Raw genomic sequence first — 26,511 nt, 5'->3', positions numbered from 1 at the left:
CTGCTCTCTTCCTCTTTTCTCCTTTGCTAAAATTGTCCGTCTCCAAGAGAAACGACTTGCTCAATTGTGTGATGAGGGAATGAGGCGAGAGTCTTTTTATAACTTGAGAGAGGCATCTAGAAGCATCCAGAAGATATTTTATTTGCCCAATCAAAAATTAGAACCGAAAAAAACTAAAAACTAAAAAATAAATAAAAATAAAAATAAAAATTCACAATATGAAGTGGAAACTCCATTGTACGGCCTAGAAACTCGTTTCCAGCTGTACTGGCCACGTTTCCCCATCGTGAAACGCGCCAGTATGGCCGAAAACTCGTTTCCAGGCCATATGGTACGTGTTTCCGTTTCGTTTCCTGGATGAAACGGACCTAGGGGCAATGTTTCCTGCAACATAGGTTGGGACATTCTCCTAGGGAAAATTTTCTCTTGTTCACATGGTGTGGAGGGATTTTTGGATGGCATTGGGAAACAACACATGGTTTTGGCATGGCATTAATGAGTTCTAACCACCTTGGCACTTCCTCCTTGTTAACTTTTAATACCAGATCTGATTTATTTTTCTTCAATAATTATTTTATACCCATAAATTATTTTGCTTAATAAAATTATGAAAACTGCTGAAAATAATTACACTGGTATTTTAACTTCACAAATAAATTTGTAGCGGAAATAAATAGAAAATTAGGCACAAGAAATAACAGAAAGCTCTGTGAACAAATTCTCCTTCACTTTATTAACTCACAGAGAATACATAAAAAATACAACACAATATGGGACTTGGATTTCAGTCCCCTTAGATTTTCAGCCTCTAAAGAAATTCAGCCCATTGGAAATTCGGCACATTGGAAAACTCAGCTCCTGCACCTGTAAGTCAGTCACCTTTTCTCCACCTTCATGGCCCCCTTGTGTACTAAGGAATTCGACCTTCCTCCTCTATGTAAGCCTTTGGCTGGAAAACTTGGCTTCTCTATTATTTCAGCCTCCTCCAATGTGTCCTTCACCTCTCCATTAAGGCTTATTTAAGTTATTTTATAATTTCATTAAGCCAAATCCCTAACCCTAATCATCTATGTGATAAATGGCTAGGATTAGATCCTACACCTTGCTTGAGATCAATATAGATTTTAGATTTAAGTCACTTAAATAATTAAATTATTAATCCTTAGGAACTTGGCTCAATAGTCAACATTACTTAATAAATTAATTAATGTACTTTTCCTAAGTTAAACTTAGAAAGAAATCATAATAATCACTTCTTCCTCAACACTAATAATCATAATAATCATAATAATAACCTGTTTGAGCTAATAACATCAACACTCTCGCCTAGCGAGGAAGGTTTTCTGCAGTACCCCCAACTTATCTATGTAAAACACAAACTTGCCCTTCACAAGGGGCTTGGTGAGAATTTCTACCACTTTCTCATTTGTGGAGATATACTTGGGATTTACAACATCTAGACTCTATTTGTGATGAAATGATATATGATCTCTATATGCTTGGGCTTGTCATGAAACATTGGATTCTCTGGGAGTTTGATGTAGCTTTGATTGTCACAATGAATCACTATCGGATCCAACTCAAGACCAAATAAGCCTTTGAGCATCTTGTGAAGCCAAATGGCCTCACAACTCACCTAGCTATCTGCCATATACTCTGCCTCTATTGAATTATGTTAAAATTGGCAACTAGGGCCAAACTCCATGTGGGTCATCATATTAATGGAAGCTGATATTTTTCTTGGATACCTCTCATCGAGAGGTGTAGGATTGATCTAAAGATCATTCGATTCCGATAAGTATTCATGGAGATGAATTTATTTGTGTTATGGGACAATTCGTCAAGGTCGGCCAGCAACCAAATAACCCCCTCTTGTGCTCTACGTTTTAGTATAAATAGAAGAGGACTTTAAGTCATTTGACACACTCTCACTCTTGTGATTTCTCTTCATTTTGTTTTGGGTTTGATGAAGATGAGATCTAGGAGGAGTGCTTTAGGTGATACGCTGCCCTAATAGAAGATGCCCTAGAAGCTGTCATGGACAAGAAGTCTCATACACAGCAAGAAGTAGGCTCACAGTCAGGGAGGAAGGTCTCATAATGAAGGGAGGACAGCCGTCTAAGAAAGGTTCAACGCTGCCCTAAACGTGACCTTCCTACACAGCAAGAATAAATGCCCTAACGCTGCCCTAACAAACTGTTCTAGGACGCAGTTAAAGAGGGTTCTTATACTGCTGTAAATGCAAGCCCTAACCGCAGTCCTATTGGGAGGACTATAGCCCTAACCTAGCCGCTGATAATGGAAAGACTTGGCTGCTGTCCTAGAAGATCTCTAGCAGTCAAAGAGAGCCATCATACGCTGCCTAAAAGGTTTCCCTTCTACTGTCCCAACACTCAATCTAATCTGCAATTTCCAAGAGGCATCTATGCTGCCTTAACTGCAGTTCATTAAGGGTTCTATGCAGCAAGAGAAGAATTCATACACACTGGAAAGTGGAGATCTTAAATAGCTCTAGACCAATGTTGCACGAAGCGGGGACGTTTTTTGGAAGCGGGGATGCGGAAGCATCATTTTCCAAAAATCTAGGAAGCGAAGCGTCTGCTTATGCTATATATATATATTTATATTTTTTTGCATTTATACTCAAAACAAACATCCTAAATAACAAATTAGTTGTAGAAGACATGAAAACATGCAAATTTTTGCATAAATCAAGATAGATATAACATCCATTGTACATTAATGATTAATTATTCGAGCATCAACCATTTAGATGCATCAACCATCTAGAATCTAGATTCTTCTCCTCTTGTCTAGCGTTTGCCTCTACCTCGATTGTCTAGGGATATTAGTCAGCATTGCCCAATTTTGATCAAACTACCTAATTCAAGACTTAAAATATGGTAGAAAAAGTTTAACATGCTTGATCGATGATTTTGACTTGATTGAAAGGTAATTTTTTGCTAAGGGTGTGCCGCATGACAAAGGAGTTCAACAATTAACACCACCAACACTAGGGTACATATAGGGCTTGGTGCTCATGATTAAATGCTAATTGCATACCTTCATACTTGATATAATCTAATGAAATGCCACAATCCCATTGATCCTGAATTCCTGAAAACGGTTAAGTTTGCTGAATTTTGAATAGGATATGAAACTCTATTTTCTCCATATGAAGTCCAATGAGGCTGGAACCACTCTCAAACATCCTGAGTCATTTCATGGTAACGTTAAAAATTTAAGTAGAAGGATGAAAATGAAAAATAAAGGAGAATGTCACTTTTACTTTAAGAATTTAACATTACCATGAGGGAGCATCTGCTATATTTATATGTTTTTTGCCTTCATTCCTTACCCTAATCCAAGGTGGACACACCCCCAACAAGCAAACTCACCTAAAATTAAAAAAAATTGAAAAAAAAAAACGATTTTCTAAACAGCGCGGCGCTTTTTCGGAATCATACGGAAGCGCCACTCTTCATACTGCCGAAGCGCCGTACGAAGCGCGCTTCCGAGCCACGCTTCCGAAAAGTCCAGGAAGTGGCAAAAAAATTTGGAAGCGCGCTTCTGGTGAAGCTTCCTAGGCGCTTCTGCATGGGACGCGCTTCCAGGCTTCGAACCGCCGAGGGGGGGGGGGCGCGGGCGCTTCGTGCAACATTGCTCTAGACGTAGTCAAAAGTAAGTGTATTCAAGAGTGCCCTAGCTGCAATCATACCATAGCCTTATGATGCACAGGGAAAACGTCAAAGGAAGGTCTAGAAGTAACTTGAATGACATGGTGAAGAGTTCCTCAAGCCGCAGTAAGGAGGCCTAAAGAGGCCGTAGTCTCAGACGTGAAGATGTCCTCATACGCTGTCACATCTAGCCATAACTACAACTATCTCACTGCTGGTCAAAAGCATGGATGAGATACATTTGGGAGCAACGCTTATTAGATTAGAAGTCAGAGGGCTAAGCTGCCATCTAGGGTCTAGTTTGGGTCTGTTTGAAGGAATATGTAACTATAGCCTAGCTGCTCTGCTAGGTTGCAAGCCATAGCAAGCAGCTAAGGCTGATATACATTTGCAGCTAAGTGGACATTGTTTGATAAGAGAAATAGAAGTATTGCAGCAACATGATGTAGCTACAAGGTATTGCAGCATGATGAACCAACAAAAGTATTGCAGCAACATGATGTAGCAACAAGGTATTGCAGCATGATGATGATGATGTATTGAGTATGCCTTGAGTGTATGATTGGGTGAAACACAGTGATAGGTGCAACTGATGATGAAGTGCAGCATAGCAGTCATTGAGTATAGATCAGTGATGGTGCAACATTGAGTGCAGATCAACGATGATTACAACATTGGGTGCAAATCCGTGATAAGATCAGCTCAATGATTGGAGTAGCACAGTGACAGGAGCAGCAACATGAAGTGCATAGCATGGTCATTAGGTCCAGCACTGTGATGATAAGTGCAACATGGCGCAACACGGTGAGGTGCAGCAAGTGGACGAGATGCAGCACTATGATAGGTGAAGGAGTCACCTTGAAGAATCAGTTGAAGTAGCATGTCTTCAACTGATCTCATGTAGATATAGAAAGTCAAAGTATTGACTTCTGTTGTAAATGTACTATCTCTCTCTCTCTGTTGAACTATTGAAGAACATAGAAGAAGAATTGATCAAGGGTTTCACCACATTGGGGTTTGTCCCTGGCTAGCGCCACATCTTGTGTCCTCTTGTCTTGGCTTGTCTTCTGCGATTTATTTTTATGTTCTATTTGCAGTTTACTTTAATGCTGATGTGATTGCTAACTATGAAAATTGAAATAAATTGCTCTAAGCATAGAACATACCTAAATTTAACAAACTAAGTGCCACAGAACACTGCTTGTTGTTGAACCATGATATCATTGTTGACCTCAAATTGGAACAACACCGAGAATTTCTCTTCTTGTCCACTGCACTTCTAGGTCAATTTGAGTTTGTATAGCCTACTAATTGCACTTCACTACTCCCGACATACCTGTGTCCATACTCCACTTCACCTGAAAGATCCCTGATTACATGCTTCACTGCCACCCAATGAACCCTATTAGCTTCATGTATATCAAGGAACCTATTAGTTTCCTGTACAATGAGGTATCCACCAACTCTGACTCAAAATCATTCAACTTCCTCAAATTGGTAATCATGGGTGTCGACGTAGGCCTACAATCCACCATCTTGTATATCTTTACCCTATCCTGGAGCCCTTTAATCATATCTATCTTTACACATTCTTGCAAAGGAGAATAGGCCATCCTTGTCATCACTATCATTATAGTTGACAAAATTTCTCTAGGTGTTGTCAATTTTGGCCAAGCTATCATTTACCTAGATGTGCATAGGTAGATTTGGGAGCCTCACCGAAACGAGAGTCAATGAGAATTTCATGCTGTTGGATTAAAATCAAAGACCAAGGAGCAAGGAAGAGGCATGCTCTTCCCTAGAACCATGGACTTTCTTTTAAGATCTTTTGCTTTCACCTTCATTTGGAAATTGTTACACCTCATAGCGAGTAAGGCTCCACATTGTGATTTTCATTAGATTGATGGAGATTTGTTGTTGGTATCTTGGAGTATTGGATTGACATGGGGGGATACATCTTCATTGCACTCCTTTTCTTGATGGCATTATATTATTTGATGGAGGTTTTTGGTATGGGGGAGTTTCACTTCTCCTTGGTTGGATGATTGTGCTTGTTGGTTTGGGGTCTTCTCACTTGTGCTTTCCTTGTTGAGCACCCCTTGGTTGCACTTTTGAAGGTTATGGAGCACGTTCTCTCATTCTAGTGTTGTTGATATGTTTATCTTGAAATTTGATGGTGGTTCTAGGCCCCCAAGGGGTTAGATGATAGTGTTAGGAAGTAGATGTTTCATGGTTGTTGGGATTTCCTAGTGACTTTTGCATGGTGAATGTGGTATTATTTGTTGTCACTTAGAGGGAGTGTTCTACATGGCCCTCTTGTGTGATGTGTAGTGGGGATAGACTTGATGATTGGATGAGTTAGAGTTTCTATTGTCCTCTTCTCTTATGATGTTGATTTGGTTAGATGGATGTTTGGTGGTAGTGCACTTGCCTTGGTGGGGTTTCCACCTCACTCTTGGTGAAGCCCATGCCTAGTAGATACCCATCAATCCTTGAGTACCTTTCCCTAGGTTTCTGCTTGAGACCAAACAAAGCCTTCTTTAACCTACATACATGAGAATCTCTCTCATGCATCTTAAAGCCCTGCAACTGTTTGATATACACCTCCTCAATCGCTCCATTAAAGACTGTTGTTTTAACATCCATTTGATGTATCCTCCACCCTATCTTTGAGGAAATAGACATAATAGCCCGATAGAAGTGTATTTGTCAATTGGAGCGAATGTCTCCTCATAATTCACTTCCTCCTTTTGGGAAAACCTTCTTGCCAGAAACCTAGCCTTATACTTCTCATTGCTGCCATCTGCAACATGTTTGATCTTGAAGTGACCACCAATTTTCTTACTGTCCTAAGCATAATATCCCACACATCATTCTTCATAATGGAAGAATACTCTTCCATCATGGAATCTCTCCAAACCTATTCATTTGCTGCCTCAAAGCTAGAAGGCTTAAAATACTGATGTCACACAAAAGTGCCATGTAGTTGGAAAATTTCTACGGTGGTTTGCTCTCTTTGAACATCTTCCTAAGGGCCTCCACATTCTTAACATCCCTAAGAGTATGCTCTAGCCATCTCAACGTTTTGACAGTACTAGAAGGTGCCTCTTGCTCCTCTTGATTTGAAGATCGAGTACCTATTCTTGAGTCCTAGTGTTGCTGGCCTCTCCTCAACATTCGAAGCCTCTCACTCATGATCATCAACGACCGATATGGTATCATGTGACTTTCTCAAGGCTTTGTGCTCCTTAGATCTCACATCCCTACTCACCACATTCCTCTTTTTTGATGAAATATACACCTTGTATGGTTTAGAAGTCTCGATGTACCCAACAAAAATGCCCTTTTGTCTTGAGTGCTCCAACTTTGTCCTCTTCTCTGATGGTCCATGGATATGTGCTGGACACCCGAAGATGTGGAAGTGTCCCACCTTCAGTTTCACTCCTCTCAACACCTCCTAAGAAGTCTTGTACCCCAAGACTTTGTGGGGACTCCTATTTTGAATGTAGACTATTGTATTGGATACCTCTACCCATAAGAACATGGACAAATCCTGATCATGGATCATGGCTTTAGCAACCCAACAATCCAATTTTGTTGCATCTTGTAAGGAACTGTAAACTCTTTCTTGATGCTTGCCTCTTTGCAAAAATCCTTGAACTCATTGGAGGTATATTCACCTCAAAACTTGTTGAAGACCTTGTTGTCGCACAGAGTGTCACGACAACGCTCAGACCGGGGGCTGTCACCTTGATCCCCGATCTCTCCGTTTAAGCCTATCTCCCGCGGCTAAGGGGGGTAGACCCTATGGGACAATGGATGACCAACTGTGGACCAGTTGGGTTGGGAGACACAGCAAGGCGACTTAGCACTTGATTGATTTAAGAGATAATGTACCAGTGCCTTATGGGGTCAATGATTAAATGATTATTTATTAAATGTTGCAGAAGTATAAACCATGTAAAACAATCATTCATCATCAAATAACCCAAACAATGTAAGATATTCAACAAACGCACAACGCCTTAACGATGATCCAGCGATTATACTTCAAAGGATTATATGCTTAAAATAACCACGCAATTTTTAAATGCTAATCAGAGATCACTTTCATATAGCTAATCTTCAAATGAACATTTAAGCATGTTTAACCACATGAAAATGATAAATTTTAATCCCACATTAGAAATCTGTTAGCCTTAGCGAAATACATCAAAATTTGGAAAACGTGGCAAAATATGCTAAGACACAATAATATTTCATGAAAAACAACTTTTTTATGACTTATATATATATATATATATTTTGTTTTTATAATAAAATTTTAAATCTAAAAGAAAACAAAACTAAGATCCTAAATAAAATCTAATTTAAACAAAAAACTAAAAAAATAAAAATAAAACTTTTTTACCTTTTATGAAATTCTTTTTTATTTTTTATTTATTCTAAAATAAAATAAAACTAAACTAAACTATAAACAAATCTAATTTAATTTTGTTTGTTTGTTTGTTTGTTTGTCTAAATCAAAGATTCTAAAAGAAATAAAAAATGACCTTTTTTAACTTTTTTGTTTTTATGAAATTTTTAATTTTTCATATAAAATCCTAAGCTTAATATACATATAATCTAAATAAACAAACTGAAAATTAATATTTAAATGATAAAACTCAGATCTAAATTTAAAACCAAATGAAAATCTAAACTAAAATTTAATTTAAAAAAAAGAGCTAATGCCTAATATATATGAAACAAAAGTGAAAATCGAATTAAAAGAAAAAAGGCCTAACCTTAGGTTTATTATTTTATTTTTTATGAGACTGTTTGATTTTATAAAAAAAAAACAAAACGAATCTTTAAAAAAATTTCTAAATGCCCAAAACTTGTTGAAGACCTTGTTGTCGCACAGATTGTCACGACAACGCTTAGACCAGGGGCTGTCACCTTGATCCCCGATCTCTCCGTTTAAGCCTATCTCCCGCGGCTAAGGGGGGTAGACCCTATGGGACAATGGATGACCAACTATGGACCAGTTGGGTTGGGAGACACAGCAAGGCGACTTAGCACTTGATTGATTTAAGAGATAATGTACCAGTGCCTTATGGGGTCAACGATTAAATGATTATTTATTAAATGTTGCAGAAGTATAAACCATGTAAAACAATCATTCATCATCAAATAACCCAAACGATGTAAGATATTCAACAAACGCACAACGCCTTAACGATGATCCAGCAATTATACTTCAAAGGATTATATGCTTAAAATAACCACGCAATTTTTAAATGCTAATCAAAGATCACTTTCATATAGCTAATCTTCAAATGAACATTTGAGCATGTTTAACCACATGAAAATGATAAATTTTAATCCCACATTAGAAATCTGTTAGCGTTAGCGAAATACATCAAAATTTGGAAAACGTGGCAAAATATGCTAAGACACAATAATATTTCATGAAAAACAACTTTTTTATGACTTATATATATATATTTTGTTTTTATAATAAAATTTTAAATCTAAAAAAAACAAAACTAAGATCCTAAATAAAATCTAATTTAAACTAAAGTCTAAAAAAATAAAATAAAACTTTTTTTACCTTTTATGAAATTCTTTTTTATTTTTTATTTATTCTAAAATAAAATAAAACTAAACTAAACTATAACCAAATCTAATTTAATTTTGTTTGTTTGTCTAAATCAAAGATTCTAAAAGAAATAAAAAAGGACCTTTTTTAACTTTTTTGTTTTTATGAAATTTTTAATTTTTCATATAAAATCCTAAGCTTAATATACATATAATCTAAATAAACAAACTGAAAATTAATATTTAAATGATAAAACTCAGATCTAAATTTAAAACCAAATGAAAATCTAAACTAAAATTTAATTTAAAAAAAAGAGCTAATGCCTAATATATATGAAACAAAAGTGAAAATCGAATTAAAAGAAAAAAAGCCTAACCTTAGGTTTATTATTTTTTATTATTTTATTTTTTATGAGATTGTTTGATTTTATAAAAAAAAACAAAACGAATCTTTAAAAAAATTTCTAAATGGCCAACACTTAAAAAATATCAAACGCACATTTAATGAAAATATATACGCTAACTAAAAAAAAATCAAAATCATTCTAACTATACTAACCCTAAGCTACACTAAATCACCAAAATCAAACCTCTGTATATGAAAATCAAAATACGCATTTATTTGTGCAGGACGGCAGTTGCAAGAGATATTACTGCGCAGGAAGAACATCGGATGGATGGCAGATACGAGTTTGCAGGTTAGCGTGTGAGCTGGATGGAGCAGCGATGAAGGGAAGGGAGAGCTGATGTGCGAGGAAGAAGGCAGCGATGAAGGCTGCTTGAGATAGCTGCGTTTTTTTTTTTTTTTTTTTGAAATATGCTTTGCAGGTGTGGAGAGGGGCTGAAGGGAGCAGCAATGACTGCGTGGATCTGGAGGGAAGGGATGACTGCGTGAGTGGTGAAGGGAATGAAGGTAACACGCAGGTATGGGTAGCAGCAGATTTGTTTTGCAGGCTGGACAGAGAAAGGTACAAATGGCAGCGAATGGCGTAGGGAAATCAGAATGATGAAGGGTCGATGGAGAGTGCTGGAGCATCGAAATTTGATTTGAATGGAAGCTGCATTGACAGCAACGAAAAACTGTAGCCCCAAAAAAAAATTTCAATTTTTTTTCTGCAGCAGTAAAACCCCAGGCAGCAGTGGAAAAGGAAAACATAGTTTGCAAACCCGTAGTCCAGAAACTTGATCAAAAAAAATAAATTAAATCTTTCATGCTCCAAATTGCCTGATGGAAGCCCAAAAAAAACTTTTAAAGCCTGTACCTGCAACCTGCAATGACAAAGAACGGAAAACCCAAAAATAATATGTGCAAGAAACAAAACTGAAAACCCTAACTAAATAATTACAATATTCACAAATTGCAGGCTCTAAAATAGCCAGATTTCTTGTTATGCCACATAAATATTTTCAGAATTTTAATTTAATATGACATGCTTTAGAAAAACCCTGCATGCATTCGTAAAAAAATTTCAGATGATAAGCCCGAGATTCAAAACTAGCTGGGCTCTTTCAGAAAACGCAATCCGGGAGTTGGTTGGTTCAACCGAGAACTTCCCCTAATGCCCGGTAAACTCAAAACTAAGATTTCCTGCACAGCTTAAAATCAACCATTAACATAAAGGGAGAAAACAATAGTGAAACCCAGATCAAATGGAGATACTTGCCATTATATTTCAGAATCTAAACTATCATTCAAACCCCAGAGATCAGGCAAGATACCTGTGCCTGAATCAATCTTCATGAAGCTATTATCGATCACTGAAAATAAAACTATGCAGAGAAATAAAACAATCTTACAGCATTTCTAGAATAGTAACACTGGCAAGATTTTTAACCCCAAAGTCTTTTTTTATTGCACAAAAAATGACTACAAGAGAGCTTCCTTTAGCACCAGACTCTAAGATCCAATCTCATCTCAAATGACCCTTATCACCCTATTTAAAGGAAAAATTCCCAACGGCTAGTTCGAGTGATCCATGTCAAACTAATTTCGATTGTTGATGAGGATCAAGATTTCTTTTAATCTCATCTGTCGAATTTTTAAATGCATTTTAATATATTAAACAATTAAAATTTTGCATTTATTTACTCAAAAATTTGACTTATTACTATTTTATTATTTTTTAATTTATTTCTTTAAATTTTATTTTACTTTATTTTTTATTTTTAATTATTTTTAAAATTTTAAAATTTTATTATTATTTTTATCTATTTTTAAATTTTTATTTTCGGATCCTCGAACTTAGCCTTTGGAAAAATCACCTAGGACCTAGGACTTAGGACTTATGAGGGGATTAAAACATTTTCTAACCCTCAAGGCACTTTACATCATGACTTTTACAATTTTACATCTCAAAGGGGAAAACCCATTTGACATAGACCCTCATAGACCACCCAGTTCTGCGGCCAAATATAATCTAGCAGATCAACACACTAGGATTCCTCTAAGATTCTAATGACAAAATTCATTCCGGCTTTGGGGTTACGCTGAAGGAAAACTCTGCCGATCATGGATCGGTAAGACAAAAAACCTTCCAGAACGTAGATTATCACTAGAAAATTAGGTCCACCTAAGCACTTTACATACATGACTCACCTCTGCTAAGATTATTTACAATTCACACATGCAGACTGGGTTTACAACATAAATTGATCAAGTCGACGATGACTGTCAAATGGCACGGACACGTCAATCAAGCGCTATCCCTTTTGCGAAGAAAAGGGGGTGTACTGCTATGGGAAGTTGACATGTAGTGGTCAACAGACCTCATCCTTGGTCTTCATGAAATAGATTCAAGTCTTCCTAGAACAATCATCAGAATAGGAAATGTTTTCGCCCAAACTGTATAGGCAAGATGCGACAACGATCAGGACAGGGGTTGTGATTCTGATCCCCGCCCTCTCCGTTCTAGCGGTCTCCCTACAATAGGCTATGGGGGGTATTCCCTATGGAATGTGAAGCTGAAAGACCCGTTGACAACTGACAAGTCCGGGAGACAGAACTGAATGTCCTAACAACTTGGTTAATTTAGCAAGTTTAGTGATCAAATTAGATTTCTTTGAAAGAATAGTGCGTTAAATGGAGTTAAAATACTTGCTTTACGTGAATTATCTACCAAGCTGAGAAAATTCCTAGACTCGAAGGAACCCCTACAGCAGCAAAACTGAATCTACTTCACCTACTTGATCTTTAAATTAAGTTATTCATCTGAATACTGAAGCAAATTACTTCTGCAACCTTCACTAATTAAATATTTGATCTCATAAAACGAAAATAGAGCAAAGAACAAGATACATAGGACAAACTTATTTTTGGACATAATAGTCCCCGGAAAAAACCAATGTGGGAAAATTGGTGCAACAGTTCTGAGGGTTTATTATTATGCAAGAGAAATATCTGAATACAAATTTAGGATGCTCATCTAGCAATCCTTTATAGAGAAAATACTGGCGGAAAATCTGAGTGAGTTTTAACTCACTTCACTCGGCAAAATTCCGGCTGATCCGGCACAAGAATGGAAAACCCCGGCTTATTTCTACGCTGGCTCTGCGTCAGCCTTGCATCACCTTCTCTGCCCTTTGTGTCAGCGCTCCTCGCTGTTGCGGTAGTTCTCGGTAGTTCCCGCTGTTTCGGCAGTTCCAGCTTCTTTGGCCTCTACGTCAGCTCTCCCGGCTATTCTGGCAGTTCCCGACAGTTCCTGATGTTCTGACAGTTCTCAGTAGTTCATGCTGTTCCTTCTTTGTCAGTGTTCTCGGAAAGTCCTCCTTCTAGATTCTCATTGCCCTGCTACTGTTGAATGATCACGTAGTTCGAATTTCTCAGCTTCCTAGCCCCAAAGATCAAACTCTAGATCAATTCTCTCTCTCTCTCTCTCTTTGTTTCCAAATGAACCACAAGCCTCCATTTTATACTTTTCCTGCTGAGTCTTCAATGGCTGAGATTAAGTCTCTAATCAACAGCTAAGATTAAAACATGACTTGATCCGCCTTCTAGATCATTCTCACCCATATTTTGATTAATACCCATTAATATTTTAATTTCCCTAAGTTTAGACTTAGGAACTCCATTAAAAATATTAATTATTTTAATAAAATACATTCTGGGTGGAATTTCACTAAATGGTTTCTGGGTTTTTTAGAACTCATGTGCCTTAGCCTCTCCTCCAATTTTCAAGGCTAGAGCACTTTCGATGCTACCAAAAACTAACACTCCCTCTTAGCGAGGAAAGTGCTCTAGCAACATTGTACACCTCCATGTTGCTCTGTTTCTAAAGCACCTCCTTTCTGCACTGTTGCTGCCACCAACATTGTGCTGCTGCTGCAACTGTATTGTTGCCCATGACACTGCCACTGTCACTGCTGCATCTGTACTACAACTCCCTCTCAAACGCTGCATCTGCTATGCTGCTAGCACTGCCATTGCTAACACTGCATTTGTACTGCAACTCAGTTGCTAAGAGAAGCAACTGAAAAACATCCAAAATTAGCTGAACTTAACTGTGTTCAGCATAATACAATGAATGTTGGAATTTGACTGCTGCTGGCCCTCTGAATCCTCTCCGTTGCTGCTAAATCCTACAATGTGCCAACTGCACTGTTGCCAATCTTGCTCTGCGCTAATCAGTCTCTGGTCCCAAGCTACTGCATCTGTCCTCCAAACAATCAACTGCATCATCTGACACTAAGTCCATCTCGCCACTGTTGAATCTTGGGCTCCTGTAGCAAGGAATTGATCCAAGAGGTGGACTCCGAAAGGATCCTGCCCACACGTAGCCCTCCCGAATACAACTCAATATCGCCCCATCTCCCTCCTGGAGATATGTGGGCACTCATGGCAAACTCATCCTCGTCAATCTTTGTTGAAGCAACCTTAGGATCATGTTTCTCATCCTTATCCTTTTTCTTCAAAGGACACTGGGATGCATAGTGGCCCATCTCGCCACAACTGAAATATTTCAGCTTCGAAATGTCCTTCTTTCGCTTCGGTTTCTACTGTCCCTTCGATTCTAGAGCTGTGTTCTCCTCCTCCTCCTTCGTCTTTGTGCCACTCCCACTGCTGCCACTAAGGTTGACCTTCACTAGGTCCCTCCTTAACTCCTCCTGTTGAAGAGCTACCCACATCTCCTCCCATGAAGGTAGTTTTTCTCTGCCCAATATGCTTTGGACGAAAACTTGCCATTCATCCGAGACTCCATTCAGGGCTATCCTCACCATCGCGATTGGCTGAGGAGTGGACCCCACTGCAGCAAGCTGGTCTCTAGTGTCCTGAAGACACTGAAGATAGAGGTTCACCCCTTCTCCTTTCTGCATCAAAGTCTGCTGCAACTTCTGCTCCAGATACATCTTCCGCTGTTTGGAAGAGCCTTCATACAGAGAAGACAAGGCTTCCCACATCTCTCAGGCTGTATCCTTGCCATGCAAGTGTGAGACCACATGATCTCGAACTCCATCGAGAATGAGCCTCTTTCCCTTCCCCTGCTCGGTCTTGCACTTCTTGTCAGCAGGAACAACAACAACACTTTTGATGTAGGCTTCGAGATCATACTCCTTTAGAACAACTAAGATTCTGGTCTTCCATATGACATAGTTGGAGGCTCCGTCTAACCTTTCTTGATCTCTAAGCCCATGCAATGCCATCTCACCCAACTCTCGAATTGACTCATCTAGTCACTGCTAATCACTGCTCAACTACTCAGCAAGTGAGAAATTCGAACTTTCTGGCGAAAAGTTCTTTAAGTAGAAAATTCCCCTTCTATGTGTCTTCGTTATTTTCAAGCAGATTTCTGCATTGTTAGAAACTGCGCCCTTGAAGCACTGCACTGAGGCTCTGCGTCACTCCCTCTGCCTCTGCAAACTCACGAACTGGAAATTGTACCACTATCGTCTCACTCAGAGAGAGATTTCCTTGGATCTGCTTTGAGAAGGACTGCGCAATCCCTTCAAGGGGATTTGAATTACTGCCAAGTGGATGATCCAGGTGGATATTGGTGGCCACCGACCAATTCCACTTGGACCCCCACCATTGTTTCTTTCAGTTTTTCAGTTTCATTATTTGTAGCATAATTTACTATTTTTGGCAGTTTTTTGGGTCGTGAACTTCCGGAGCCGTTTTGAGGCTCTAAACGATGTTTTTTTGGGAAAAATGGGAGCAACATGGGTCCATGGACTGATGTTGCTCATCCCAAAGTTGTAGTCCTCGGATAGATATTTCTAACGAGGTATTGTGTGTGTCAAACGAAGATCGTATGCAAACGTTATGACCCCGGGAAGTTGATGTACCGATTTACCCAAAACGGGGCCCATAGTTTGGCGCTTCATCTCGCACGGTTAGGGTTTTGGATGTTTAGGGTTTTCCATTGTTTCTCAACAATAAATAGGCCTTCGAGCCTCATTGTAAGACAATTCAGAGGCATGTAGCCGCCACATCTCTCCTCAGAGATAAGCTACCATCGCCCAAGCTAGTTTATTTCCATTTCTGTTTGTAAGCATATTTCAGTAATTTACATTAATGAAATGAAGTATTATTTCTGCTCTATCTTTGTATTTATGGTTATCCCTGTAATTTGTTGCGTTCCTGTTTAAATCTGGATCAGTGGTATCAGAGCGGTTTGCTCTTTTAGGGTATAAGGAGTTAGGGCTTGAACTGGTCTAACCTTTGCAAGACCAGCCTCGCAAATCCCGATGGCCTCCCATGGTGGATGAAAAGAAAGACGAGGGGGCAAGGGATCCTATCAAAATCTTGCTCGAAGAGGCCCTCGAGCGACAAAGGAACGTGGTATGGACAACTTTGCCCAGATCCTTCAGCGGCTACCCAAGGGGGACACATCTACTTCCAACAGCTACTCTGGAAGCGCCACACCCTTTAAGGTACAAGTTAACTTTGACATTCCCATATTTGAGGGTCAGATAGATGCAGACGCTGTAGATAAATGGTTAAATCTGCTAGAAGGGTATTTTTCTGTTCATGATTTTTCTGGTCGGGAAAAGATTACTTTCGCTCTTCTCAAAGCCGCCCCCCACGTCAAGGACTGGTGGGAAACCTACTACAAGCAGAAGGATGAAAGTACGGCCTCACTGTTTTCAGCCGCATCCACTTGGAATTCATTCTAGAATGCCATCAAGGAGCAGTACTACCCTGTTAGAAGCTATGAGGATAAATACATAAAGTGGACCACGCTGCGGCAGGGAAGGGACCAAGACGTGCCGGAGTTTACCAATATTTTTCATACCCTTCGCACAAAGTTGGGTATCAAGGATTCTGAGCTGCATTTGGTACTCAAATACTGCGGTTACCTACACAGGTACATCTAGGACAAGATGGAGTTCCTGGACATCTCCTCGCTCGGCATGGCGTACCGATATGCTGTCAAGATTGAGCAGAAGTTTAAACAGAAGAAGCAAGACTTTGGATCTGCAAATCTAAAGCAAGGGAAAGGCACCCCGAAACCGCTGAACAAAGGACAAAGCCAAGGCGGGGTGGCCCAGGACAACCCGCCAAAGCCGCAAGAAAAGAACAACACCGCAAAGCTGAAAAAAGACACAGGAAAGTGATGTGAGTTCCATAAGAGCTCCACTCACAACACAAGTGAGTGTCAGGCCAAGCAGTCACTGGTGGCTGAGCTAAAGTCTTCGGTTTTAGATGCATGTTCAGACTCTAAGTCAGGACCCGATAAGGGGAATGACAAAGGGAGGTAGATTATCGAGACAGAGCCCAACGCCACCGTTGCCACCACGAAGATCTAGAAGGAGGAACCCAAAGATCCATAGGAGGATGAGCACCTCTTCCACTCCCAGATGTGGGTAAAGGGCTCTCTGCTACAATTCATTGTTGACAGCAGAGCCAAAAGAACCTCATTTTGATAGAGGTCGTGAAGCGGCTGGGCTTACTGACCACAACACATCCACAACCATACACCATCGGGTGGCTTCACCAAGGACAGGATCTTCGCATGAGCCAGCAGTGTCGCCTTCCATACAACATCAAGCCCTTCACGGATGAGGTATTGTGTGACGTTGCTCCCTTTGATGTTTGTGATGTATTATTAGGCCAACCATACTTGTGGAAGCGACATGGTGTATATGAGTCAAGGCCTTGTGCTGTTATTGTTACTTTGGGAAATAAGTTGTACAGAATACCGGAGGTAGCACCGCCTACCGCCATCTCTTTGGTTACTGTAAAACAATGCAGTAAGCTCATTTCCAAAACTGGGAAATTTGTTTTCCTGATGATACGCCCTCAAGGAAAGAAGAAGACGGTGGCCACGACCTCCAGACAGGGCCCCTCCGCACCACAACTACAGATGGAAAATGTCGTGGAGTTCGAGGACATCTTCAACTCCCCCGTAAGGGTTCCTCTGCACTGTTAGGTCAAGCACTCCATCGATTTGACCCCAAGTGTGCCACTGCCCAATGGACCAATCTATCGGCGCTCCATTATGGAGAACTATGAAATCAAGAGGCAGATTCAAGAGCCGCTGCAGAAAGGTCACATCCGACCCAGTTCATCACCTTGTGGGAGCTCGATCGTGTTGGTACAGAAGAAGGATGGGACTTGGAAACTCTGTACTGACTATCGAGCGCTGAACAAGATCGCTGTCTGGAATAGGTACCCAATCCCACAGATTGATGACCTTCTGGACCAACTGAAGGGGGCTGAATATTTCAGCAAGATCGATTTGAAGTCAGGATATCACCAGGGACCAATCGAACCCTCCGATTTGTGGAAGACTGCTTTCAAAGCCAAGGTCACATGGCTGGATCCAAGGTCACATGGCTGGATCGAATGGTTGGTTATGCCTTTTGGGTTGACGAATGCTCCTGCAACCTTCATGAGGCTAATGGATGACATCTTGCGGCCATTTACCAACTCATTTGTAGTGGTATACTTGGATGACATCCTGATCTTCAGCCAGAGTTGGGAAGAGCACCTCCACCACATCCGACAGGTTCTCCAAACACTATGGCAACACAAGTTATGTGCCAATTTGGAGAAATGCACTTTTGGCATGACCCAAGTTTTGTATCTGGGATACATTATTGATGAACATGGGGTGCATGTGGATCCAACCAAGATCCAAGTCATTTGGGATTGGCCATTTCCAACCACTCTGACAGAGCTCCGCAACTTTCTGGGTCTTGCCAACTTCTACCGCAGGTTCGTCTTGGGATTTTCTCATATCACTTGGCCCTTGAGTCAAGTCACCAAGGGAGGAGCGAAAGCAAAATTCTTTTGGTTTGAATCTCAACAGAAGGCATTCACAGAGTTGAAACATCGCCTCTGCTCGGCACCAGTGCTCACATTACCAGACTTGCAACAACCATTTGAGATCGAGACAGATGCCTCTGACTATGCTATTGGGGCAATCCTTACTCAACACGGGCATCCAGTGGCATATCACAGTGAGACACTTTTAGACACAGTCCGAAAGTATCCCACTTATGACAAAGAGATGTATTCCATTGTGTAGGATTGCCGACAATGGAAGCATTACATTTTGGGGAAGGAAACGGTCATGGGCAGCAGTACAGGAGGCAACAGAGCAGAGGATGTTGGGAAGGAAGGCCTAGCATCAGCATAGGTACCGATGACGGATGATTAGAGTAATACTCAGTGAAGAGTATTGCTAGAGCACAATCCTCGCTAGGAGGGAGTGTTGATTTGGGGTAGCATCGGATGTGCTCTAGCCACGAAATTTGGTGGAGAGGTTGGGGCACATAAGATCTCCAATACCCAGAAAGGGTTTGGGCAGATTCTAAACAGATCAGGAGATATTAAAATAATTAATATTTTTAATGGAGTCCCTAAGTCTAAACTTAGGGAAAATAAAATATTAATGTGTATTAATATGAATCTGTGTTAGAATGGTCCAAAAGACATGGATCAAGCTAGATCTAATCTTAGCCGTTGATTAGGGACTTAATCTCGGCCGTTGAGATGTCAATAGAAAATGTATAAGAGGAGGCTTGAGGGGCATTTGGATAACACATTGAGGGAGACCAGTCAGTTCACTTTCTAGAGTGGGGTTTGCTGAGAAATTGAACTAGTGGTTTGGAGAGTAGTCAGGAGGCAGCAAGTATGGAATAGAAAGACAGGAGATCAACGCAGAAGAGGCAGACGCAAAGCCAGAGGAAGCCACGCAGAGGTAACAGGGATTGTGCAGAGCAAGAAGGGCCTGCGTCATCCACGTAGAGGCTGTAGGAGTGATGCAGAAGCCCAGAGAGGCTATGCAGAGCCTCAGTAGGCTGACGTAGAGGGTTTCAGGTTGACGCAAAGGGTTTCAGGCTGTAGCAGAGGTCAGTAGGGCCTATGCTAGGTTTAGAAAAGTGCTGGAAGTTTGTCTATCTGTGGGTAAGCCAGTTTGGCACCCTGTTGTACAAGAAAATTGTTGAATAATAAAATCCTCCCTTGCTGCACCGGTTTTCCCACATTGGGTTTTTCCGGGGACATTAGTCCAAAATAACTGTGTCAATGTGTGCATATGTTTGTTTCTGTATTACGGTGTGATATCTGCAGCAATATTTATTTTAATGTTTGTTGAAGTAATTTCATGAATAACTTATGATGAAATAAGTAGGAAAAATAAATCAGTTGCTGCAGTGATAGAATTTTCACAGTTTGTTGTTGCCTCTGCGTCTGTCTCTCCAACCTCTGCGCTGGTCTTCTGGTGCTGCTCCCAACTCTCTGTTCCATACTTGTTGCCTCTTGCTGCTCTTCAGACCACTAGTTCGAATTTCTTAGCTAACCCCGCTCCAAAAATCGAACTGATTGGTCTCCCTCAGTGTGTCCTCCAACTGACCCTCAAGCCTCTTCTTATACTTTTCTCGTTGGTCCATTAACGACCGAGATTAAGTCTCTAATCAACGGCTAAGATTAGATTTGGCTTGATCCATGACTTTTGGACCCCTCTAACCCAGTGTTATATTAATACCCATTAATATTTGATTTTTCCTAAGTTTAGACTTAGGAACTCCATTAAAAATATTAATTATTTTAATATCTCCCAAATCGGTTAGAATCTGCCCAAACCATTTTTGGGTCTTGGAGATCTCATGTGCTTTAGCCTCTCCACCAATTTTCATGGCTAGAGCATATCCGATGCTACCCCAAATCAACACTCCCTCTTAGCGAGGATTGTGCTCTAGTAATACTCCTCACTAAGTATCACCCTGATCATCTAGCATCGGTCCCTATGCTGATGCTAGGCCTCCCTTCCCGACATCCTTTGCACTGCTGCATCCTGTATTGCTGCCCATGGTCCTGCGACTGCCACTGCTGCATCTGTACGATAGGTCCCTCTGCATCCGTGTTGCTGTTGGTCCTTTCTTCCAACACTGCATCTGCACTACAACTCCCTTTGCCACGTTGCACCATGCTACTGCTGACTGCTATCACACTGCAACATCACCCCCATTTCTGCTACTGAAATGGATTCTTTATCATCCCCATCTTTTCCCTGAAATAATCAAACTTTGTTCTTCCAAGGGCCTTGGTGAGGATGTTTGCCACCTGTTCTCTTGTAGGAGTGTAGCTCAACTATACAGCTCCTCGTTGGACACAGTCTCTGACAAAGTGACACTAGATATCAATATGCTTTGACCGATCATGAAACACTGGATTCTCAGAGAGCTTGATGCAACTCTGATTATCGCACATGATCCTGGTCACCTCCATTTTTCTTCAGAATAGGTTCACAAGCAATTTTCTGAGCCATACGGCCTCACATGAAGCTGTGCTCACCGCCATATATTCTGCCTCAGATGACCTCAGAGCCACGGACTTCTGTTTCCTACTGCACCAGGAGGCCATTCCTGATCCAATGTTGAAACAATACCGACACAACTTCCCTTCAGAAAATTCGTCCTTCTGGACCCTCTGCATCAACCTCCGTGCAATACTTGTGTAGACCCTTCAACGTCTAAGCCTGAAACTGCCTCTGATGAAGTCGTTTTGTCTGTCTTTGTTGAGAAAATTGATTCTTCGACCCTCTGGAAGACTTTCCTGGTCTCTGGAAGCTGAATCGATTTTTCCTCTAGCCAAATCGAATTGCTTTTTTGAAGCAACTGTGTAGTCCTTTGCGCTGCCTCACTAGGAATAACTTGGCCTCCTTGATGTTGCCTCTCTAGATTTGGAAAACTTCCTCCAGATCACTGTCTCTGCCCCTCACTGTCTCTGCTTCCTCACTGAAGATCAAACTCTCCGGCAACTGGCTGCTGCTACTTTGGAAAATCGAATTCTCCTAGTGACTCTGGTGTCTTCTCCATCACCACATTGATCCCTTCTTATATCTTCGTATTCGGACTCCAACGACCAAGATTAAATCTTAATCGATGGCTCAGATCATTTTTGGATTGATCCGTTTGAGTTTCTAGAGAATTCTCAATTTGACTTAATTAATTTTGATTAATTAACCAGTTTTCCTAAGTGTAGGCTTAAGAAACATTAAAGAATAGGTTAATAATCTAATTAAGTCATCTCTAGGTGGAATTTCCAGAAACGATTACAAAAAGAGTTCTGTGTAACAAATCAGTTCATCATTAACAAAAGCTCGAAACTTACTTGGGCTCCCATCCTGAGGTAATGGCCAACTAAGAAATTACAGATTATAATATGTCGGATCTCTGATGCAGCAAACCTTCTCTCTCTTGTAGATCTGGATCTCCAGCCCCTCTACACTTTCTTAGAACCAACACACGCTCACTAAGATGTCGCTTTCAAACTTGTGTTGTTGTTGTGTCTCTTTTTTTCACCTTATCCTTGCTTTTATAACTTTACATTGAGCCAAGACCTAACCTTAGCCCTAACCATAATCTCAAAGTGATTGACGGTCGAGATTAGATCTCGCCTCACTTGAGATCAACGGCTAAGATTAAAGCTTATTCACTAAAGTAAATAATTCCCAAGTTTCATTTTAGTTCAATAAGCCAACATATTAATATGTGCTTTTTCTAGTTAAACTTAGGCTAAGTTACTTCAGCAACCTACTCAACTTAGAGCAAGTGTTCTAAGGTGACGTGGGTGACTTCTGCGTGCCTAGACACAAGGCTTGTGCAGAAGTACCTACCCGAGCTACAAGCTTCAACAGTCTTGTTGAAGCATTTTGTAGTTGTAGTAGGTATTGCTTGTAGAGTAATTCCTTGTTTTAAAGTGTTTGATGGTGTTACTCTACCTTAAGGGTTTTTGTCTACATTCTTGTGTGGATGTATTGCATTATTTTTGAAGTTATGGGTTTAATTTTATTTTTTTCATATATCAAATTTCACCACACAAGCCTGTAGTGCATCAAGATGCGAGATCAATTATAGGGTGTTTGAAAAACACACTCAAATAAGTGCAACAGGTTAATATGTATGACCAATTATAGTTACTCTAATTTAAGGCCCTTATGATCCTCAAGGCTTGTTAAATTTGTAATGAAGGCCCTTATGATCCTCAAGGCTTGTTAAATTTGTAATGACCCCCTTCTAGGTTGGATATCTTATGTCTTAATGATTTCATATATGTCCACTGCAATCGAATAATCGTTTAAGCATGGTACTTATTTACACAAAATGTTGAAAACATTAAAACTTGACAACGTTGCTCCAAACAATTTGGACAATTCAACATTTAATCATTTAATTGTTCAATTTTTTGAGTGTTTAATGGTATGGTGATTTAATCATTCAATGATCAATTGTTCAATAATTTAATTAATCATTCAACGTTCGCTCTTTATGACATTTCTGTGGTAAGGGATTGATCTAATGTTACTGTTAACTAACCTTCTTTTGAAATTTGGAAAATGGATAGAGAAAATATATCAATGAATATTCTTTTATTACAAACCATTATTTTTATTATGGTTATTATTATTGAGGATATGAATGTATACTGACATATTCTAATCTAAGCATAGTTTTAAAAATCGGAACCGGTGACTGGACCGGTCCACCTAATAAACCGGGTTTCAAACTGGAACCGGTCACATCGGGATTAGTTAGATCTCAATGAACCGATTTTTAAACAACACATGAAATAATTATTTTTATTGAAAAAAAACTATTTTTTAAGATTTAAAACCATGATTCCAAACCAATAGACACAAAATATGCAAAGTTTGCTCATATATATACCATGTTAAGGTGAATATATCAAAATGGCACCAAGTGCAATACATATCAGCAACAAGATATATATTTAATGAGGCTTTCAATGACCTCTAGAGTTCAAAAACAAAGTCTACAAACTATGGGGCCACTGGCCTACTACAAATCTACATATATGATATTGGTGATCAACATTATCACTCGAAACTTCTTATCGTGATCAAACTCAGTTGGTTGAGTTTCAACTCCCAAACTTTGCAAGTGCTTGAGTCACAAACTTCTCTATTGGTTCAATGACTTGAGTCTCAAACTTCTGAAGGTATTCTGCCCTAATATGCCCTATTACTTCATTTGGTGCTCCACATGGCTTTACATGGCCTCCTATCCCAGTCAAGTGTTGCTTGAACCTGTTAGTACCTCATCTTGCAATAGATTTTTGACAATATTTGCAGATCATTTTGCCATTAATCATATCACAATGAGCCCAAGCAGTATTCTTGGCTTTTGGAGGCATGATGACTACTACTTAGCTCAAACTCTCTGTTGTTCCACTACTCTACCGAAAACTCAAGAGTTTCTAAACTCCCAGTCAAACTCACAAAAATTCTAAATGAGATGTGTGAGACAAATGAGAGGGGTAAGCTCCTTTTAAAGGCTCAGAGAGGGTGTTTTTGGAGGGAAACAACCTTTATTTTCCCTCCAAAACATCCTGGAACCTTCCTAAACTGCACTGTGTGGGTCCGCCGCAGTCTTGGCAGTGAACCGACCGGTTTAGGACAGAACTGGCCGGTTTGACCATAAACCAGCCGGTTCCGTCCTAAATTAGGGCTGTTTTTTCTTAATTTTGGGCGAAGAGGAGACCTGAACTGGGTTATTGTGCCAGTTTGACTCGGTCGGCCAATGAACCGACCAGTTTGACTGGTTTCCAGTTCAAGCTGGCCGGTTTTTAAAACTATGAATCTAAGTCACATGACACAATGACATGAGATATAGAAGACATGAAAATATGAGTGTTTGACACGAGACATAATGACTTCCAAAACAGGACATGGAGGGCATGTTTTATATATATGTGTGTGTTAAAAAATATAACAAATTAGTATTACACACAAAGATGAAATACATACAATTATTTTTTTTATATTTTTTATAAGCATTAGAAACAAAAATCCACTTACCCAGCATTTGGAATCCATTCTAAAACTGTACAATAACCCTCAGCGGCACTCGAGAATGTCTCACACCTCCAACCTGTTGAGTGAATTGAACTCAAATGAAAAGAAAAACGTGTTTTTATGGACCACGAACATCTTTTACATGGGAGAGTTGAGGGCATGTGTCAGATACATGTTTGAAATGTGTCCTGTGAGCATAACACATGCCAAACATGGGTTGGACACGTGCCCTGTTTGGGCATGTCCTGTTACACAGGTTATAATCCTACCCATCTTGTCTGTCTTGATTTACTTGTCTAAACAAGCACATACATCCGTATTAAATATCAAAACTTAATCAAAACAATCGAGTCAAATTGGACGAAATGATGCCTTCACCATTTTTCAAGCATATACATCAGTATTAAATATCAAAGCTTAATCACAACAATCGAGGAGTCAAACTGGACAAAATGATGCCTTCACCTTTTGTCTCATCAATACATGTAGATATTGTTGATGTATTGTTTAGAGTCATGTCAATCAGAAATTTTATCACTTTCATTACTGTGCTCAGATCTTCCTTTTAGCAACTTTAATTTCAACCTTTCCTTGAGATGGCATGTCAGATTCTTACTAGAGTTGACTTTTCTACAGAGAAATATCTCCACTGGTGGATAAAGCTTGGAGAATGGATATGGGTGGGTTTTTAATAGAAGAACCATTTTTCACCTAGTATTTTCAAGGTGCAGAATGTGGAATTCAGGCCAACTATGCATATTTATGTGTTGATGAACAAGATGAAATATCGCCACTGGTGGATAAAGCTTGGAGAATAGATATCGGTGGCTTCTTAATAGTGGAACCATTTTTCACCTAGTATTTTTAAGGTGCAAAATGTGGAATTCATGTCAACCATGCATATTTACATGCTGGATGCTTTCTGGATGAACAATATGCTTAGCATCCTTCTAGGTTTTCTGTTTCCTGTTGAAGTGCATCTTAGCTATTGGGAACAATGGGCATAATTTGTATATATCGTCTATAATTGTGAAATTGGATGGCACCATTTTATGAAAGAAATTTACACAGAGATGATGTAAATGTTTACATACTAGTATTTGAATTCTAATTCTTTGAATTTTGAAATGCTTGTGAAGAATGGATAATGCTTGTGTTACAAGTTCACGAAATGACTGTGTTTTGTCATTCAAGTAAAGTTCATAAATATGATTGTGTTTGTCGTTTAAATAGGTTCATAAATATGCTTAAGTTTGCGCATTTTATAATTTGACTTGTGGGATTGGTTTCTTATAATAATTTATTTACTAGCAAGGATGTTTAATATTTACTTTCAGATAATATTTCTTCAGCATTGTAGGTTGTCTTTCTTTTCATCCACTATTTGGAGACCTTCTGATGTCTAAGTTTCACATGGATAACGTGAGGGTTTAAGTGTAGCAATGGAGTGGGGATAACGTCTGTTTTGCCAACTTTAATATCAGGTTTGGGATTTATTTGAATGTGAAAAACTTATGTAATTCATGGTATACATAAGGTTTTAAATCCATTAGGAATTAGTTTGTTTGGCTAACTTAACTATCAAGTTTGGTATTTGTTTGGAATTGCTTATATAAATAAAAAGTTAAGTAATTTTTTATATACATTAGGTCTCAATCTCTAGAGGGATTAGTTATTATACATTTCTATTGATGAACCAATTACTATCCTATATAATAGTTGTGTAGCTTTTTATTGAGAACATATAATATTCTAATCATTATTTATGTAGTTTTTATCAATTACATACGATTATTATGATCAATGAGGGAGACAACATGGCTTGCTTAACATATCGTTATTTTTTTTCATTGGGTTGTGATTTATCGAAGTGTAGAAATAGCTTCAGTATTCACCTTAATTTATAGTACATTGTGCAAATGGTTATGGTGTTGATCACAATATCTTGGTTCTAACTTAATTTGAGAAAGCACCACATTTCTAAATTCCAT

General features: G+C 39.4%; 1 protein-coding gene across 3 annotated transcripts in view; it reads left to right on the top strand.

The window, feature by feature from the left end:
* Positions 1 to 25,648, top strand: part of ABCI11 (non-intrinsic ABC protein 14) — a 148,270-nt gene extending 122,622 nt beyond the window's left edge. For all 3 annotated transcript variants that reach the window (XM_089412228.1, XM_089412229.1, XM_089412227.1), the window contains one exon: positions 25,157 to 25,648. In XM_089412228.1, the coding sequence (XP_089268354.1) occupies positions 25,157 to 25,235 (79 nt within the window). In that variant the 3' untranslated portion in view covers positions 25,236 to 25,648. The remainder of the gene's footprint in view (positions 1 to 25,156) is intronic.
* Positions 25,649 to 26,511: the final 863 nt, after the last annotated feature.

This window comes from Pinus tabuliformis, chromosome 3_1 (assembly GCF_031772625.1).
Source record: "Pinus tabuliformis cultivar Carrire ecotype Pingquan chromosome 3_1, CPIR1, whole genome shotgun sequence".
Lineage (NCBI taxonomy): Eukaryota > Viridiplantae > Streptophyta > Pinopsida > Pinales > Pinaceae > Pinus > Pinus tabuliformis.
The sequence above is the reverse complement of the archived record's forward strand: the minus strand, read 5'-3'. Positions and strand labels throughout refer to the sequence as shown.